Here is a 20,842-nt window from a genome sequence, read left to right as displayed (position 1 = left end):
TATATTTTTGTGTTAGAATTTCGCACAAAGGTACTCGAGAACTATCTGTGCTAGCCGTCCGTAATTTAGGAGTGTAAGACTAGAGGGAAGGCAGCTAGTCATCACCACCCACCGCCAACTCTTGGGCTACTCTTTTACCAACAAATAGTGGGATTGACCATAACATTATACACCCCAACGGCTGGGAGGGCGAGCATGTCTAGCGCGACGCGGGCGCGAACCCGCGACCCTCGGATTAGAAGTCGCACGCCTTACGCGTTAGGCCATGCTAGGCCTCCAGTATACTTATATTAAATATATATATATATATATATTCAAACATCTAAACAAGCCCTCTACACATCTACACTCAATTACACAACCCCCTTCAAACATGTGGTCAGCTATTGGTCAGTTACCTCTTTCTTTCTTTGTGAACCTGACGATGACCGAAGGTCGAAACATTGTTCACTTCTCTACATAAAAAAATCTTCTTAACTCATACAAGTCGTTTTTACATCCATATTTTTCTCTACAAGTGGGTTTTCTTGTCATCACGGATTAACACTAAACTTATATGAATAAACAGTGATGTCGAGAAAACCCACTTGTAGAGAAATATATATGCAAAAAACAACTTAAACCCAAAATAAACCAATATAAAGGAACGCCTTTATACCTATATTAATATGATAAAATAAATAAACGTATATATTCAAACATCTAATACCGTCCTCTATATTCCGACACTCAGTTATACAACCCCTTCCAAACATGTGGTCAGCTTCCGGTCAGTTACCTCTTTCTTTCTCTGTAAACCTGACGATGACCGAAGAAGGTCGAAACGTTGTTCGCTCTTCTATGTAAAATATTTTCTCAACCCAAACGAGCGGTTTTTTATATATATATGAATAAACGTTTCGATATTTTCCCGTACACTCATCAGTCCAATGTTTGTCGAAGCTTGTATCCATATGAATTCAGTGTTCTGTAATAGTGAATCAAACACTTTTATTTTAGGTTTCTTCTCTCTATTTTATGTATTTTCCTCTTATAAAAGCAAATGTAGCCCTCTGTTGGGGAAACGTAAAAATAATTCATGTGGTTAAGTTGTCCAATCATTGAATAGATATTTCTGGGTCCCAAGTTTAAACAAAGTAGTTGAACGCTTCCGCTTGAAACTGGAATTCGGAAATAAATGCTATTTATAAGTTTGTAACAGCAATAGATACCTTGTAAAACAACCACTTAAAGTTAGGATTTACCAAGAACTATGTCTCGAAAAAATATTTATTATTCTGATAAATATTACGATGACAAATATGAATACAGGTGATTTGACGTAATATAGATTCTAAATTTAATCTATATTATAGATAAGCCTAATTTAAATGCTATTAATATGTAGTCAAAGGTCACAAAAGTTATTTTATTTTTAAAATATTATATATTTTTAGGTTTTTCACAATTTTCTGTTGTAACATTAACACTTATACTCCAGTACGCCTAGGTTGTAACATTAACAGTAAGCTTAGGTTTAACTTAAGTCTGTATGCTTTAGTTAAGTTTAATTATTTAATGTCGACGACGATTTACTCTTGTTGCTATAAGAACTTAGATCTACATCTAAATCAACGTATGTTAATTAAATGTTACTGCTAGTGTTAAACTTGTGTCAGCTTTGTGGTTAAACTTAATTTAACTACAACTTCACAAGTTACGATTGAAATTAAATATTTTATTTTTACAGAACCATTTCTATTGACCTGTTAGTACATTACTAATGTTAATGTTAACACCATATTATTATTATTAAGTTTTAATACAGTATTAGAATTACTAATACTTAATAACGTGATTTAAACGTTCGTATTTAGCGTAAAGTCGTTCATGATTGATAGTGATAATAAAAGGCCTATGTTTTGTCTCTGTAACTTATAAAATGTAAGTTTTCATGAGTATATTTTAGTTCAGTTTTGAGAGATTAAAACAGCTTTAAAATTTATTTCTGGATTTAGTTTGTATAAAAATGTGAAAATTCTTTTTGTGTTGATTTGTGAAATGTAATACTAAAAATAAAAGTGTATTTATATAAGAATGGACAATATGTGCTAGTTGGCTTATTACCACATTAAAGTATTTTAAACTTAAATGAAAATATAAGTATTTTAATATAAACCTAAGAATTGTAAAATTAGTGACATTCAACTTGTGACGTCAACTGCAACCTAAACTTTCACATAGAATAACTTAGATTACTTAGAACAAAAACAATGTTGTATTTATTAATATGGTTTATGTAAACATGAGAATGTTTTCTATGTGTTTTTTATTTATTTTATTTAAAATAATAGGTATCTCAGCTTTGATTAAAGTATTGCAAAACACTAAAGCGAAATATAAATTTTGTACTTGTATTGGTTAACTGATTGTATAGTACAAGTTAACACGTAATAAATAGTAATAAAACTGTGTCATGGTAATGAGCAGGATAGATATCCTTAAGTTTCACATATCATGATAGATATGTTCTGTTTTTCTTCTAATCTTTTACTGGTAAGTCAAGATGTTTGTATTTTTTGGCACTAATAATCTTGTAGTCATAGAGTGAAGTAATGAAACTGTGTCATGGTAATGAGCAGGATAGATGTCCTTAAGTTTCACATATCATAATAGATATGTTCTGTTTTTCTTCTAATAATTTACTGGCAAGTCAAGATGTTTGTATTTTTTGGTACTAATAATCTTGTAGTCAAAGAGTGAAGTAATGAAACTGTGTCATGGTAATGAGCAGGATAGATGTCCTTAAGTTTCACATATCATAATAGATATGTTCTGTTTTTTTTCTAATATTTTACTGGCAAGTCAAGATGTTTGTATTTTTTGGTATTAATAATCTTGTAGTCATAGAGTGAAGTAGAAGCAAGTTATTAATAATTTATAAAAAATAAATATTCTCTATTGAACAGAACTGCTTTGAAATTACTGAAGCCAGGACTGTTTGATAAAGTTTTTAGAAGTGCATGATATTATGAACCATAATGTTCTGTACTGATGATAGTTCATGGATTTGTTAGTTGGTAGATAAAACACTTTGAAATATTGAGAACTTTTAGCTGTTTAGTTTCTAAAATATTTGCAATAAACTCCACTGAATGTTTTAGCGAGTTTAAAATTACTATTTCTAGGAGGCTAAACCTCAGTGTGAACTTAAGCTTGCTTGTATAAATCTAGAAGTATTCTTGGAGACATTTTATTCTGTCACATGTTTTTACTCTTTATTAGTAATGCTTGTTTTTATCTGAAAGGATGAAATATTGTTTAATATTCATTGTAATATACAGTTAGGTTATGTTGCTATCACTTCTCTATTAAACAAGTCATATAGATTACACTAAACCATTTCCTGCTTTGTAGGCACGTGATGCTTCCAAAAGAAATAGCAAAACTTGTTCCGAAAACTCGCTTAATGTCTGAGACCGAATGGAGAAGTCTGGGTGTTCAACAAAGTTCAGGATGGATTCACTACATGATGCACGAACCAGGTTATTGTTAAATTAAAAATACAATTTCTTTTGAAGGCTGTTTTTCTAGGTTTATCATTTGTCAACAAAAAATAGAACAATCAGTATTTTACAAACAAGAAGTATAACAGGGTCTTTTGTTTAATGTGCTGTCTATAAATACAATAGTTTAGTGAAAGAAACAAATAACTGAAATTGTAACCTGGGAGGAGGTTTTGAGAACTGTTTAACAGGAGAAGGGCACAGCATTGCTTTTATTCAAGAACTAAATATGTTGGAGAAGAATGGATGGTGGTAGGAACTCAAGATGCCATTTGAAGTGTGTGTTAAGTACAATTGTTTATTCAGACAGGTTGAAAAATTATTAGCTAGAAACAAAGTTTTTAGGACAAAGAGAATGAATAGATATGTTGACTGTATGTTTGGACAGGTTATAATGTAGGTGATATCAGTTAAACTAAACTTCTTTTACACAGCAATAGTTTGAGAAACAAATACTGGAGATGTTTTATAAATTCACTTTATTTGATGATGTTTTCTGATAGCAGAATTCTTGTTTTGGGTTCTTAAAAAATAGAAGTTGGTTGCAAGTGATGTGTAACAAGTTGGGTGAAAGATTTTGAGCAGACTGACATCAAAAGTTGTGTATGACGTCTGGTTTGTGGTTCCTGAAAAGGGTAAAAGTGACTTTTCTATATCATCTTCACTAGGTTGTTCATACTGACAGAACATTGTTTGTAGGCAGGTTTTGCTGATATTGTAATTTTATAATTGTCAAGCTTTTTAATCAGTTATTCCCATATGAAAACTGGAATATACACAAATAGTAATAACCTTAAAATATCATTTTTAATGAATTATGATACTGAAACCAAACAGCTTGAATTAATGAGAAATAATTACAAATTGTAATAGCAATATTTCAGATACCCATGGCTGGAATAATCAGAAGATACTGATTAGTTGGTTGTTTTCATGACATAATTCAGTCTTAGTTTTGGTTAATATATTATTTTGTGAAAGTAATAAATGTAGGTAGTGGTATATGTCTGTTAATTGTAGGAGGGTAAAATGAGAGAAATTGAGTAGGTAAGCTTGTCTTCTTGAATTGTTTGAGTAAAGGTAGACAGTTTTCATGTTTGTGGAGATGTAGTTGTACATTATCTTCTATATGTTTTATATTAGAACCAGTTGTGGAGTTAGAGTTGCCCTCCTAAGTATAGGAAACCTGATATTCATTGGAGGAATTGGAGAGGGATGATTTAGATATCAAGTTTACAGTAGATGAAACTTACAAATGGTTGCAGTGTTTGTATTAGTTTAGTCGTGCTCGATGTTAAATTATATGTTCTTCACAAAATCTTACAATTTTATCTTTAGCTCATTCTTGAATGGGTTAATAGTAGTATTATATTTTTAAGCTGTGAATATTTCAATTTCACAAAAGTATAAAACTTTAGAGGATACGAGAAACAAATATAACTAAAGTCATTCATGACTGATGGTGATAGTCATAGGCTTATGTTTGGTTGTAATTTGTAATGTGGTGATAATGACTTATGGTTGTAATTTGTAATCATAGGGTGATAGTCATGTTTGGTTGTAATTTGTAATGTTTATGACTGATGGTGATAGTCATAGGCTTATGTTTGGTTGTAATTTGTAATGTTTATGACTGATGGTGATAGTCATAGGCTTATGTTTGGTTGTAAAATGTAATGTTTATGACTGATGGTGATAGTCATAGGCTTATGTTTGGTTGTAATTTGTAATGTTTATGATTGATGGTGATAGTCATAGGCTTATGTTTGGTTGTAATTTATAATGTTCATGAGTAAATTTTAGTTTAGTTTTGAAACATTAAAACAATCTTAAAATTTCTTTCTGTTCTTAGTTTGTTTAAAAATACAAAAACTTTTTGTGTTAACTTGTGAAATGTAAAACTAAAGATAAAAGTGTATTTTAATTCATGGGGATAATGAGTTGAACATGAGGAAGTGATGGATCATAAAGTACTGATTAGAAGAATTTGATCTCACCGATTCCTCTCATTTTGGACAGTCATGATTAATCAATAAAGATGCCCTACAAGCCTTAGTTAAAGCACGTCCAAAGTTGACCCCACAGAAGTGGCTCAACAGCTCAGTACAACAATCATTACCCACCTCCACAAGACTCAAAATTCCACGTGATTTGATGAATAATAAATATGCTCAGATGGTCGCCATTTGTTCATGACATGGTACAAGACACAATAATCAATCGCTTCTGGAAAGGGTCATAACTGGTGAAAAGTGGGTTATTTATAAGCATTTCAAAAAAGGAGACAATGGTTGAACCCCTGTTAAACACCTGTTCCAACACCAAAGAGTCACTTACACCCTAAAAAGGGTGTGTTGGGTGAGATCAGGGAGGTGTAGTCCATCACAACATTTTGCATCCAAGTCAAACAAGCATGGCTGAAAGGTCATCAGTCAGAGAGATGTAATGATTTTCCATGACAAGACTATATACTGCAAAAATGACCCAAGAAAAACTTTAGGCCTTGAAACGAGAAGTTGTGCCTCATACACCCTATTCACCACATCTTGTTTTATCTGATTATTATTTTTTCAGAGCCTTCCAGCATTACTTAGATAGAAAAAGGTACTCAAGTAACAAGGAGCTCAAAACTGACTTAAGATTATTTATCAAATCCAAACCAAATAAATCTATTCATGAGGAATCAATAACTTAAGAGATGGAATGGTGTCATAGAAAATGAGGGAAATTGTCATGATTACACTTGTAATTGAAGACTAATGTTTGTTCAGATTATTAAAGTATTCAAAACCCAACAATACTTTCTTTCTAACCTAATAACTTAAAGGTTTTTATGAGCTATAGAAATAATGTTGAGAGTAAAGGAGATTGGCACGAGTTGCTTGATGGAATCTTGTTGTGGAACAAACAAGCGACATGAACAATATAAACAGTCTTTTTACTGATCCAGATGCATGACATGAACAACATAAACAGTCTTTTTACTGATCCAGATGCATGACATGAACAACATAAATACATTTCTAATCTATTGTATTTAAATTCTTGACTGGCAAGGTTTATTATGTTAAAATGTTGGAAAACCATAGCAAAATATGGTGTGCTCACTTCTTTTTCAAAAGTTCTTGGTATTGGAAAAGTTCCAAACATCTGGAAGATGAACCTGGATTTAAAATGGAGAAGAATGTTGGATAGTATTGGTCACTTTCTTTTTGTGAAGTTTTCCAACCTGTTAGCAGCTGTGATTGTGAAATTTGTTTTTATTAATTAAAAATTCTGATTCAAATGGTTGTATTTTGTAAATACTTGGGGCGTGAACTGATTGAAAGACTTTTGAGAGAAGTATCATTGTTTACTGTTGATGTTTTATAGAAATTAATTACAAAATTATTGTGATGCTCTACAGGACTGATGATGAGGCTTAAATTAGGATATCATGCACAGCACTAGTCCTAATAAGGATACCATACACAGCACTAGTCCTAATAAGGATACCATACAACACAGCACTAGTCCTAATAAGGATACCATACACAGCACTAGTCCTAATAAGGATACCATACACAGCACTAGTCCTAATAAGGATACCATACACAGCACTAGTCCTAATAAGGATACCATTCAAAGCACTCGTCCTAATAAGGATACCATACACAGCACTCGTCCTAATAAGGATACCATACACAGCACTCGTCCTAATAAGGATACCATGCACAGCACTCGTCCTAATAAGGATACCATGCACAGCACTCGTCCTAATAAGGATACCATGCACAGCACCAGTCCTAATAAGGATACCATACACAGCACGAGTCCTAATATGGACTCCTTGATGTGGATTCCTGTACATGGTGAGGGAATCTCCCAGGGAAGGTTTTGTTCTTTCAGTTTACCTCCTCAGGGATCTAAACATCTGCCCACATGTTTGCTGTGCATGGTGACCCGTGAAGGGGTTGAGGGTTCCAACCCTAACACACCACCTTGGACTTGAATTCCTGTAGACAGACAGCCTTGGGGTGGCCCCTTGGATCAATTGGCTGATCAACTTGGGCTAGGGTCAACCAAGTACCAGTGTTGGATGTTCTCAACAGGGGTTGTTGACATTGTATCTGATGTTTGGCATTGTAGTGCATCCCCTTGTATGGCTCTATGGTGGGTAGGGTAAGTGGGGACTGAAACATTCTGTTATTATGGATCCTTCAAATAAAAACTAAAATAAAATAATGACAAAACAGTCCACAGGTAAATGACCACATCGTGAAAATTCTGAGCAGCAATATTCAACATCTGTAACAGCTATATCTCATTTTCTTATACTGCATTCTCTTTCTGACAAACACTTAGGCAAATGTCTCCCTTTCTCATTTAGAAGGGACTAGAGGGACTTGCTGGCTCTCCAAAGTCAGTAAAGAATCTTCGATCTGGTGACATGTTGGTGGATACATCCACATCTCAACAAATGAACTCCTTTTGCATTCAAAGGTGAATGGGGGATATGCCTATTGAGATTACATCTCATGCTACTTTGAATTCATCATGAAGAGTTATTGTTAAGAGGGATTTGAAGAACATCCCTGAGTCAGAGATTCTTGCTGATTTTTCCACCCAAGGAGTTTCTGCAGTGAGGCGCATCTCCACTCGCAAATATGGAGTTACAATGCCGACCGATGTTCTCATTCTGACATTTACATCACCATGTCCACCTGACACATTGCAAACCCTATCAGGTGTTTCCAGTGGCAGCAGTTTGGTCACTTAAAGATGTCATGTCATGGTTCCTTGATATGTGCTCATTGCAGTGGCATGAACCATGATGTCTACAAGTGTGAAACGGACCATCATTGCATGAATTGCAATGGCTCTCACCCGTCCTACTTTTGTTCTTACCCTAAATGTTTGGAAGAAAAAGAGTTGCAGCATTTGAAAACGATTCAAAACATTACTTACCCTGAGGCTCGAAAGTTGCTGTCCACCACTTCATCTCGGACATATGCTGCTGCACTTCATTCCACTACTACAGTGGGAGTGCAGACAGATCTCTCTGTGCCTCCAAAAGAATCATCCTCTAAACAAATGAAAAGTCTTTTCACCTCCAAGGTTAAAAAGTTGATGAATCAACTTCAACATCAATCTATGTCCCTTATATACATTCCACCAAACTACAAGTTTCACATCCTTTGGTTCCAGGTACAGGCATTTCCTCAGATCCATCTTCCTCTCTCACCTGAAGATGCAAAACAATCATTCGTTCATGTCCTCAGTTTCTGGAATCCCCTTCCAACAGCAAAGACCTGCCCAATCGACCCAGAGCAGGATCCATGGAGTTCGATAGACCTCCCTTGAATAAGGAAAAAAGACGTTGTAAACAAAAGGGTTCTTCGCCCAATTCACCTGCACATAAATAAAAATGGCCACCCTGATACAATGGAACTGTCGAGGTTTACGTTCTAGTCTGGATGATATCAAAACACTGATTGCTTCCTACCATCCTGTATGTCTTTCCTAGCAGGAAATATTTCTGTAACCTGCCAATATAGTCACCTTTTCGCAGTTTTCTTTGCACAGAAAGGACAGGCTGTGTGATGGATGAGTGCATGGAGGGGTGGCACTGTTGGCTGATCAGTGTGTTCCCACCCTGTCTTCACCACTTCACACACCCTTGAAGGCTGTAGCCATCCGTGTTTCCTTGGGTCATACCATCACTGTTTGTTCTCTCTACCTGTTGCCTGGAGAGACGTATGATCAATCAGACCTTGATGCTTTTATTGAACAGCTATCATCTTCCATTTAAGTCCTGGGGACTTTAATAGACATCATCCCCTCTGGAGAAGTGCTGATATTGATAGGAGGGGTTGCTCCATATAGCATATGCTTTCTGATCACAACCTCTCTCTTTTCAATAGTGGTTCTTGTGCTTATTTTTATGCACCAAATCAGTCCTTTACTGCTATTGATCTCTCAGTTTGCTCCCCTTCACTATTCTCCCATTTTTCATGGAGTTTTGACAATAACCCACGAGGCAGTGATCATTTTCCTATAATTTTGAGAAAGATTGGCCATGGTCGATGCCACTTGACCCTTGTGCTCTGGTGGAAGCTGGATTAGGCAAATTGACTCTTTCACTACTCTCGCAGAACTTGATCCTGCCATCTTCTGTAAGCCATCAATAGATAACCGTGTGGCAGCAGTGACTGACTGTGTTATACAAGCAGCTGCTCAATGTATTGCTAAATGCTCAACATGTTTTCTACAATATTCTTGCTCTTGGTGGAATCCTGCCTGCCATGTGGCATGGAAGGTTAAAAAACGGGCCTGGGATACTTTTCATAGGTATCCCACACTCTCACACCACATTGCTTTCCAGCAGGCCCATACACATGCTCAGTAGGAAAGATGTCAAAGCCAGAAGGAATTTTGAATCAAGTTCATAACCAGCATATCTTCTACCACCAGTTTCAAAGTCATATGGGACAAGATTTGAAAGGTCAGTGGGCAATATACTTCTGTCCCCCTCTTGATCTTGCTCTGTGACTAGGAAGTAACTGATGTCTGGAGCATTGCTGATACTCCAGGTGAAAGCTTTTGCCAGGTATCTAGCACTTCTGTCTCTTCCTCCACTTTCTTGGCCATCAAGACCTGGGCAGAGAGATCACCTCTTTCCTTTCGAGCTGATTGTTTCTATGACTATAACTGTCCCTTTACACTGGTGTAACTGAAACTGGCCCTTCATTGGTCTAGCAGTACATTGATTGGGCCTGATGATGTATACTATGAAATGCTATGCCATACATATGCTATGGTCCTGTATTCAAGGCTCAGCTCTGTGCCAGCTGGCAGTCAACTTGGAGTGAGCAATGTGAAAACAAGCTTTTCCAAATAAAATCCTATATTGGACTTTGGCCATCTTGCTTTTGTAAGGATCGGAAAGAGGAAGTTGTTCTAACTAGACTAGGCATTGGTCAGTATTTTAACTCATCGTTTTCTTTTATTTGGAACTGATGCACCAATATATAACCTGTGTAACACTTGGATCACAATAAGCAACATTTTACTTTCTTGCCATTGTTACGACTCTCAACGATGGCACCATTTTAAATATTTTCTGTCCCAAGGTTTATCCATAACGTTAAACAGTGTTATTGGTGATGGTGACACTGTCCACCTTAGAAATGTTTTTAGTTTTTTAAAGGCCATCAATTTTTTTATGCTATTACTTTTTTAATTTATACATTAGACCTTTTTTAATGTGATTCCCTTTTAAGAATCACAGTCCATCTAGTTCGATTTGAAATCAGAAAATGGCTATAACATCAAATAACAAAACCAGGACTAGAAAGGCCAACTTCAGGTGACTGACTGTGTTTTTGTACTTTAGTCTCCCTATTAGTCTTCCTGGTAAGTTATGATAATTCCAATTATACTCCAGAAAGTCCTTTACAATTTGTGTTACTGTAGTTTCTCCTTTACTGCTGTTGATTAGATCTAAACATTTGTTTTATCCTATTTTTTTAAACTTTGTTTTATTTTACCTTAATTTCCTTTCATGACTTTTACTAAATTTACTTTAATTTTAACTTTTTACCGGATGTTTGGTGCAGATAGCCTCGCTGCTTTGTGTCATAAAACACCAAATCAACCAACCATCCTAATGAGGATACCATACACAGCACTAGTCTGATAAGAGGAAGATTGTCAAACATGCAGGAGAATGGTGATGGGCCATGAGGATATACCTGTAGTAAGAATGTAAAACATGCAGGAGAGTGGTGATGGGCCACTAGGATAAACCTATAGTAAGAATGTCAAACATGCAGGAGAGTGGTGAGGGGCCACTAGAATACACCTATAGTAAGAATGTCAAACATGTAGGAGAGTGGTGATGGGCCACGAGAATATACCTGTAGTAAGAATGTCAAACATGCAGGAGAATGGTGATGGATCACTAGGATACCCCTATAGTAAGAATGTCAAACATGTAGGAGAGTGGTGAGGGGCCACGAGAATATACCTGTAGTAAGAATGTCAAACATGCAGGAGAATGGTGATGGATCACTAGGATACCCCTATAGTAAGAATGTCAAACATGTAGGAGAGTGGTGAGGGGCCACTAGGATACACCTATAGTAAGAATGTCAAACATGTAGGAGAGTGGTGAGGGACCACTAGGATACACCTATAGTAAGAATGTCAAACATGCAGGAGAGTGGTGATGGGCCACGAGGATATAGCTATAGTAAGAATGTCAAACATGCAGGAGAGTGGTGATGGGCCACTAGGATACACCTATAGTAAGAATGTCAAACATGCAGGAGAGTGGTGATGGGCCACTAGGATACACCTATAGTAAGAATGTCAAACATGTAGGAGAGTGGTGATGGACCACGAGGATACACCTATAGTAAGAATGTCAAACATGTAGGAGAGTGGTGATGAACCACGAGGATACACTTATAGTAAGAATGTCAAACATGTAGGAGAGTGGTGATGGGCCACTAGGATACACCTGTAGTAGGGATGTGAAACATGCAGGAGAGTGGTGATGGGCCACTAGGATACACCTGTAGTAGGGATGTGAAATATGCAGGAGAGTGGTGATGGGCCACGAGGTTACACCTATAGTAAGAATGTCAAACATGTAGGAGAGTGGTGATGGACCACGAGGTTACACCTATAGTAAGAATGTCAAACATGTAGGAGAGTGGTGATGGACCACGAGGTTACACCTATAGTAAGAATGTCAAACATGTGAGGAGAGTGGTGATGGACCACGAGGTTACACCTATAGTAAGAATGTCAAACATGTAGGAGAGTGGTGATGGACCACGAGGTTACACCTATAGTAAGAATGTCAAACATGTAGGAGAGTGGTGATGGACCACGAGGTTACACCTATAGTAAGAATGTCAAACATGTAGGAGAGTGGTGATGGGCCACGAGGATATACCTATAGTAAGAATGTCAAACATGCAGGAGAGTGGTGATGGACCACGAGGATACACCTATAGTAAGAATGTCAAACATGCAGGAGAGTGGTGATGGACCACGAGGATACACCTATAGTAAGAATGTCAAACATGCAGGAGAGTGGTGATGGACCACGAGGATACACCTATAGTAAGAATGTCAAACGTGCAGAAGAATGGTGAGGGGCCACTAGGATACACCTATAGTAAGAATGTCAAACGTGCAGAAGAATGGTGAGGGGCCACTAGGATACACCTATAATAAGAATGTCAAACATGGAGGAGAGTGGTGATGGACCACAAGGTTACACCTATAGTAAGAATGTCAAACATGCAGGAGAGTGGTGATGGGCCACGAGGATATACCTATAGTGAGAATGTCAAACATGCAGGAGAGTGGTGATGGACCACGAGGATACACCTATAGTAAGAATGTCAAACATGCAGGAGAGTGGTGATGGACCACGAGGATACACCTATAGTAAGAATGTCAAACATGCAGGAGAATGGTGATGGGCCACTAGGATACACCTGTAGCAGGGATGTGAAACGTATGCAGGAGAATGGTGATGGGCCACTAGGATACACCTGTAGCAGGGATGTGAAACGTGCAGGAGAGTGGTGAGGGGCCACGAGGATAAACCTATAGTAAGAATGTCAAACATGCAGGAGAGTGATGATGGGCCACGAGGATATACCTGTAGTAAGAATGTAAAACATGCAGGAGAGTGGTGAGGGGCCACTAGGATAAACCTATAGTAAGAATGTCAAACATGTAGGAGAGTGGTGAGGGGCCACTAGGATACACCTATAGTAAGAATGTCAAACATGTAGGAGAGTGGTGATGGGCCACGAGAATATACCTGTAGTAAGAATGTCAAACATGCAGGAGAATGGTGATGGGCCACTAGGATACACCTGTAGCAGGGATGTGAAACGTGCAGGAGAGTGGTGAGGGGCCACGAGGATACACCTGCAGCAGGGATGTCAAACATGCAGGAGTGTGGTGACGGACCACTAGGATACCCTTGATGTATAAACCTACAGACTTCATGCATTTTGCTCTGAATCATTGAAGAACTAGAAAAAATGTGATTTAATACATTTTGCATACAGGTGGTTTATTTTACTGGTTGAACTCCAGATGTTTGATTGTGTGGATTCTTTATGTCAGTATTTGGCTATAAAGAATGATGTGAATTATTTCTCTTTATTAAATGCATTGGTTAGTTATTTCCTTAAGTGAAACATGACCTCAGTAAGATGTATGGACTTTTGTTAACTTGGTTACTAGGAGGATAACCTAGTGGAACAATACTGTACTGAATATTTATGTTCTAAACTTGCTGTAAAAACTGGTTGTTTTTTTTTTTGACATATATTAATACTGTTTTTTTTAGATAATTCATGGATTGTTTTTGGGAACCTTGAGATTTGTTTTCCATCTTTTTTTACAAGACATGAGTACTCATTCACACTAGTAGAGGTTGTTGTAGATTAGTTTTATACAAAAATAATGAGACAGGTACTCAAATCTTGTGTGAAAGCTCTTTTTGAACTGAATGTGGCAACACATTGAAGCACTTGAGTTAATGAATAACTGGTTTATTGATGAACAGGTTGCTAAAATAGTTTATAAATGGCCCGATTTCCTGAAATAATTGAAAACTGTAAAAATACACTTTTATGTTCATGTTTTAAATACTGATATAATCTTCATTTTTTCTTATTCCAAATCTTTGATAAAATGTTGTATGTATTCTACAAAGTTAGGGGTAATTTCTGACAACATATTGCAGAACAGATCTGGTTGTATTGCTCGTCACAGTGTTCTTTGTGAGAAATGTACGTCTTTGGACGTCCCCTCAATTATATCTGATCAATTCTGTTGTCTGTAACTTATGTTTATCCTTTCTGCTTTTTTAATATCTCTTTGTATAGTTTTACAAATTAAATAGAATTACAAATTTATGTAGTTTTTTAACAGCCCAGTAAAAGATGGCTGAAGTTGGACATGACTCTTCATAAGATTTCCCTGGGAAGCCAGCTTTTTAATAGGTCAAAATACATGACCCATGATGACAGTGTTCATTAAAGATTAGTGATTATAATTCATAAATAACTTTGCTCACACCAATCAACATTTCCAAGGATGTTCAAATAAATGTTTCTTATACAGTACTTGTCAAAAATGTTTGTATAAGTACAAAAATATTTTTGAATTTTGAGATAACCTGGTTTTGATTAAAGCAACAATGGCTCTCAGAAAGATACCTAGTTGTTTTATTTTAAAAATTCACACCATCCAGTTATGAAATTCATGTTAATCAGATTATATTTCTAAGGGTTAAATTGTTAAACTTAACCATGACAACCAGTAACATCTACAATACTATTTGTATAGTTAATCTAAACAACATTGTTTATTGATAACACAAGGGAACAGATACATGTTTTGGAGCTCAGCAGATTACATCTTCAATAACTATTGCAAAATAAAAGAATTACATCATTTTGAAGTAAGTAACTGAAATACATAGCAATACTTTAACCAAAATTAAAACATATAAAACACTTGTTGATGTTACTTGGTGTAACTTATCATAGTTCATAATAAAGATCATGTATATACACCCCTAGGGCTCAAAGAAAATGTTGGTTCATTATAGAGAGCTGGCAGGATCAGTTGGATCTAACATCTATAGACAAAAGTCGTGTATTCACCACCCTAAGATGTAGATTTGGAGAAACCAGTAAAATATCTGATACAGATGTAGAGAAACTCATCACTGGAGTTCCAAAAATCACAAAAAGATATCAGATACAGAACTCGAGAAACTTGTCACTGGTGTTCTAAAACCACTAAAGCATCTTGGATACAGATCTGTTGAAACTTGTTACTGGTGTTCCAAAACCACTAAAACATATATACAGATCTGGAGACACTTGTCACTGATGTTTCAAAAACCACTGAAACATATCATACACAGATCTGGAGACACTTGTCACTGGTGTTCTAAAACCACTAAAACATCTCGGATACAGACCTGTTGAAACTTGTTACTGGTGTTCCAAAACCAATAAAACATATCAGTCACAGACCTAGAGGAACTTGTCACTGATGTTTCAAAAACCACTGAAACATATCATACACAGATCTGGAGACACTTGTCACTGGTGTTCTAAAATGACTAAATCATCCAAGATACAGACCTGGAGAAATTTGTCACTAATGCTATAAAAGCCACTAAAACATCTTCAGACTTAGAAAAACTCGTTGCTGGTATTTCAAAAACCACTATAGCAATGAACATTTAGTACATCCTGCAGCTTCTCCAGGTGAAGCAAAATGTGAAAATACTTCATTCATGCTTGACGTCAGTGTGATGGGTGAAGCAGTGGATACATTTTAAAGGGTAACATCACAGATAAATAGTAACAAGCATGTTTATTTCATGCTCAGTGATGATATAAGTTTATCATTTGTACATTTTTTTGTGGGTTTAGCTAAAACATTTTTCAGAAAGACATATCTTTCTATTATAATTACATTGTACTCTGTTACATTTTATGTGTCTCTTCTGATGTCAGTCAATAGAGGCCACATTGTATCAAATGTGAAACTTGTGTGGTCAGGATTCAGAATGATGAAATTGTTACACAGGACATTGTACCAAATATGAAACATGCATGGTCAGGGTTCAGAATGATGAAACTGTTATACAGGACACGTTGTACCAAATATGAAACTTGTGTGGTCAGGGTTTAGAATGATGAAATTGTTTTCAGGACACGTTGTACCAAATATGAAACTTGATGGTCAAAGAATGATGTTATACAGGACACATTGTACCAAATATGAAACTTGAATGGTTAGGGTTCAGAATGATGAAATTGTTATACAGGACACGTTGTACCAAATATGAAACTTGAGTGGTCAGACTTCAGAATGATGAAATTGTTATACAGGATACGTACCAAATATGAAACTTGTGTGGTCAGGGTTCAGAATGATGAAATTGTTGTACAGAACATGCTGTCCCAAATATGAAACTTGTGTGGACATGGTTCAGAATGATGAAACTGTTACACAGGACACATTGTACCAAATATGAAACTTGCATGACCAGGGTTCAGAATGATGAAATTGTTATACAGGACATGTTGTACCAAATATGAAACTTGTGTGGTCAGGGTTTAGAATGATGAAATTGTTATACAGGACACGTTGTACCAAATATGAAACTTGAGTGGTCAGACTTCAGAATGATGAAATTGTTATACAGGATATGTACCAAATATGAAACTTGTGTGGTCAGGGTTCAGAATGATGAAATTGTTATACAGGACACATTGTACCAAATATGAAACTTGAGTGGTCAGAGTTCAGAATGATGAAATTGTTATACAGGACATGCTGTCCCAAATATGAAGCTTGCATGGTCAGGGTTCAGAATGATGAAATTGTTATACAGAACATGCTGTCCCAAATATGAAACTTGCATGGTTAGGGTTCAGAATGATGAAATTGTTATACAGGACACGTTGTACCAAATATGAAACATGCATGGTCAGGGTTCAGAATGATGAAATTGTTATACAGGACACGTACCAAATATGAAACTTGTGTGGTCTGGGTTCAGAATGATGAAATTGTTACATGGGACACATTGTAACAAATATGAAACTTGTGTGGTTTGGGTTCAGAATGATGAAATTGATATACAGGACACGTTGTACCAAATATGAGACTTGTGTGGTCACGGTTCAGAATAATGAAATTGTTAATTTATGTGTGATTACCACAGATCTGTAAAGTTAGTGTTTTGATTTCAGATTTTGTGGTGCTGTATTTATAGGAAGTGAATTACCATTGGGTACAATGTTTGAATATTAAATCTACAACACATCACTTTCATCACACATGTTGATAATGTGTTCATATTTTCTTATGTTATTGATATATGTCTTTATCAGTAACAGTTCATATCATAAATGTTCTGTTACCATTTATCCAAAAATGAAGATTCCTTGTGCTATTCCTTTCCATATCATTAGTCTAAAGGTAGAACCACTCTAATTTATGATAAAACAGTGCAGACATTTTTGTTTAACCACTCGTTACTGCTAATTTTGCTCATGTCAACTGTTTTCTTCACATTATAAGTGTAAAGCAGACATTTTGAAATTTCCCTGCATGATGTGTTTCTCAAAGGCAAGTCTCAGAAAAATTTATCACCATAAGGAAGCACTTAAAATATGACAATTATTAAAAATACATTTGTTGTGTAGATTTTATTGTATTTTAAATTCTGTTAAATTTTTTGTGTGTAGTTGTTGAGCATTCGAAACTCAGAGATGTCAGGGATAAACTAAGTGTGTCTTATTAATCAGAGGTGTCAGGGATAAGCTAAGTGTGTCTTATTAATCAGAGGTGCCAGGGATAAGCTAAGTGTGTCTTATTAATCAGAGGTGCCAGGTGAGGGATAAACTAAGCTTGTTAATCAGTGTCTGTATTAATCAGAGGTGCCAGGGATAAGCTAAGTGTGTCTTATTAATCAGAGGTGCCAGGGATAAGCTAAGTGTGTCTTATTAATCAGATGTGCCAGGGATAAGCTAAGTGTGTCTTATTAATCAGATGTGCCAGGGATAAGCTAAGTGTGTCTTATTAATCAGAGGTGCCAGGGATAAGCTAAGTGTGTCTTATTAATCAGATGTGCCAGGGATAAACTAAGTGTGTCTTATTAATCAGAGGTGTCAGGGATAAGCTAAGTGTGTCTTATTAATCAGAGGTGTCAGGGATAAACTAAGTGTGTCTTATTAATCAGAGGTGTCAGGGATAAGCTAAGTGTGTCTTATTAATCAGAGGTGTCAGGGATAAGCTAAGTGTGTCTTATTAATCAGAGGTGTCAGGGATAAACTAAGTGTGTCTTATTAATTAATAGTGGAAAAAGTGTGATATATAGAGGAATATTATCTGTGAATCTCACTTTTATGTTAATTACAATTGTAATGCTTTATTTTTATGCTTGTGTGTTATTTCACAATGTTATTGTTTGGTTTAGAGCTAAAATTAAATCACATTTTATCAATAACTATTATCATACTTTCATGCTAGTATTAAATAATCTTGTGATAAGAAGATAAAGAAACTTATGTTTTCTGTAATTGTTTTAATTTTTCACATTTGTTCTTTCTATTGAAAGTTTTCTATGTGAGTCTGTATTGAAAGAACAGTCTTGTTTGTGAAAGTTTTAGGCTAACTTTACTCCTGTTTGTGCAGTCTATACTCATTTTAATATACATAGTTTTACAGAATACATAATTTTTTCTTCTTATAGAACCTCACATACTTTTATTTAGAAGACCAATTACAGGGGATGTGGTCCCCTCACAAGAGGAGCAGATGAAGGAGGACATGTAACATTTACTGGAATAGCTTTTTTATCTTCAAAATGAATAGATTGTAAATAGCTGAATTCTTATTGTGTAATCTACTTCAGCACAGTTTGTACATAATCCTGAGTTTGTTGTAATTCTGGAAAGTTATTTGTCATGTGTAACTTACTTTCTAGGGATTTCTCTATTTTTCTTTCAAAAATAAAAGTTTAAAATGTCTTAGATATGTCTGTTTACTGAATGCAGTTTAAATTTATTTAATCAAGTATAAATATTGTTTTAAATCAGTGATAATATTAAAGAAATAAATTTTATGACCTTCATTTGCTTGGTGAACTGTTTTAATATAATTTTCTTTGACCAGCTACAGTTAGTGTTGGGGTGTATAGATTAATTATAAATACTGACTTGGTCTTTATCCTATTGTGACAAGCTCTTAGATGAAACAGATTTTAATTAATAAGAACAGCAACCATTGATTTATTTTTAACAGTTTTGTAGAATATATTTGTACAAAGATTTGTTATGTAATTACCTCCAACAGTGAAAATGTTTACGAAGTATTTCAGTCTACTAAGACAGTTCAGTAACTTGTACAGTTGTGAGTTATGAAGTCTGACTTATTGTAAGTATATGAGAGTATGTAACTTGTGTAAATAAACAGGATATTAGTGTTGTATGTCTGGTAATTGGGACTGTATAACCTGACTGATAACTAACACTGAACAACATGTTAACAGTTATGTATTATTTGTTGTTAATATATCTGATAATATAACTACTTATGTTGATAACAGTAAGTGTGTATATCTGGTGTATCTGGACTCTCCCAGAACATTTGACAAGGAGAGTAAAACAATTCTCTGTGTGGGTGATTTAACTAATTGGATCAAATAATGCTGTTATAAATGTTCAATCAAACAAGATTAATGTTATAAGAGGGATACGTTAGGGTTCAGTCTTAGGACCATGGAGTTCAGTCAAGCCAGATTAATGTTGTAAGTGGGATATGTTAGGGTTCAGTCTTAGGACCATTTGATTTACATTAATGATATGAATGTTCACATAAAAAGGGGGTATCAATGTCTTGGGATGCTTATAATTTACTAAATGTTTAGATAATTTACTGAGTTGGGTAAATAAATGTAATTATGATAATACAGGTTGACTGACCAAATACTAAAACTAAATGTATGTCTTAACTGTTGGAGCTCACTATTATATAGACACTAATACATGGCTAGAACATTAACATTTTACTGCCTTCATATAGACACTAATACATTGTCCCCTCAATGTTGATTTCTGCACGTGGTGAGGGGACCTCCTCTGAGATCTAAACATCCACCTGCATGCTTGCCGTGCGTTGTAACCCTTGAAGGGGAGGAGAGAATCCTGGTGGTTGAGGGGTCCAACTCCAACACACTACTTTGGCCTTGAATTCCTGTAAATGGGCAGTCTTGACCCCCTAGGATCAATTGGCTAGTCCATTTTGGCCAGGGTCAACTGAGTACCAGCATAGGATGTTCACAACAGGTGTTGTGGACATTGTTTCTGATACTGGTGTCCGGGTATAGTGCTCATGAGACCCTGGCATCGCTGCAGTACCCTTGAGGCACTGTAGTGGGTCCCCTTGTAGGACTCCATGGTGGGTAGGTTCAGTGGGCACCAAAAAATTTTCTATTTATTATGATACTCCTAAAACAAAAAATAACACAACTTGAAACCATCGAGAAAACCCGACTACTGGAAATCGACCACACATTGATGAATTTGTACAGCCGAACTCACCACTTGAATCTGTCTTGCAATTCCTAATTTTGCATTTTTTTAAGTGACAATCCTTTAGGGTAGATGTCCCTATTCTTTATTCAAAAGGGCTTGCTGGCTTCCCTAAATTAGTAAAAAAGCTATGTTCAGGAGACATCTTAGTGG

General features: G+C 35.8%; 1 protein-coding gene across 1 annotated transcript; it reads left to right on the top strand.

The window, feature by feature from the left end:
* The first annotated feature begins 1,100 nt into the window (after nucleotides 1-1,100).
* LOC143241920 (cyclin-dependent kinases regulatory subunit-like) lies at nucleotides 1,101-19,129 on the top strand. The gene is made up of 3 exons (XM_076485226.1): nucleotides 1,101-1,311; nucleotides 3,397-3,524; nucleotides 18,850-19,129. The coding sequence occupies exons 1-3, from the start codon at nucleotides 1,253-1,255 to the stop codon at nucleotides 18,930-18,932; spliced, it is 270 nt and encodes an 89-aa protein (XP_076341341.1). The 5' UTR covers nucleotides 1,101-1,252; the 3' UTR covers nucleotides 18,933-19,129.
* Nucleotides 19,130-20,842: the final 1,713 nt, after the last annotated feature.

This window comes from Tachypleus tridentatus, unplaced genomic scaffold (genome assembly GCF_004210375.1).
Source record: "Tachypleus tridentatus isolate NWPU-2018 unplaced genomic scaffold, ASM421037v1 Hic_cluster_1, whole genome shotgun sequence".
NCBI classification, from domain to species: domain Eukaryota; kingdom Metazoa; phylum Arthropoda; class Merostomata; order Xiphosura; family Limulidae; genus Tachypleus; species Tachypleus tridentatus.
The sequence above is the reverse complement of the archived record's forward strand: the minus strand, read 5'-3'. Positions and strand labels throughout refer to the sequence as shown.

Coding starts and splice junctions, on each gene's coding strand:
- LOC143241920 (XM_076485226.1), top strand. CDS start 1,253: ATGTCTCGAAAAAATATTTATTATTCTGATAAATATTACGATGACAAA. Junction 1,312..3,396: donor GATGACAAATATGAATACAG/GTGATTTGACGT, acceptor CCTGCTTTGTAG/GCACGTGATGCTTCCAAAAG. Junction 3,525..18,849: donor CTACATGATGCACGAACCAG/GTTATTGTTAAA, acceptor TTCTTCTTATAG/AACCTCACATACTTTTATTT.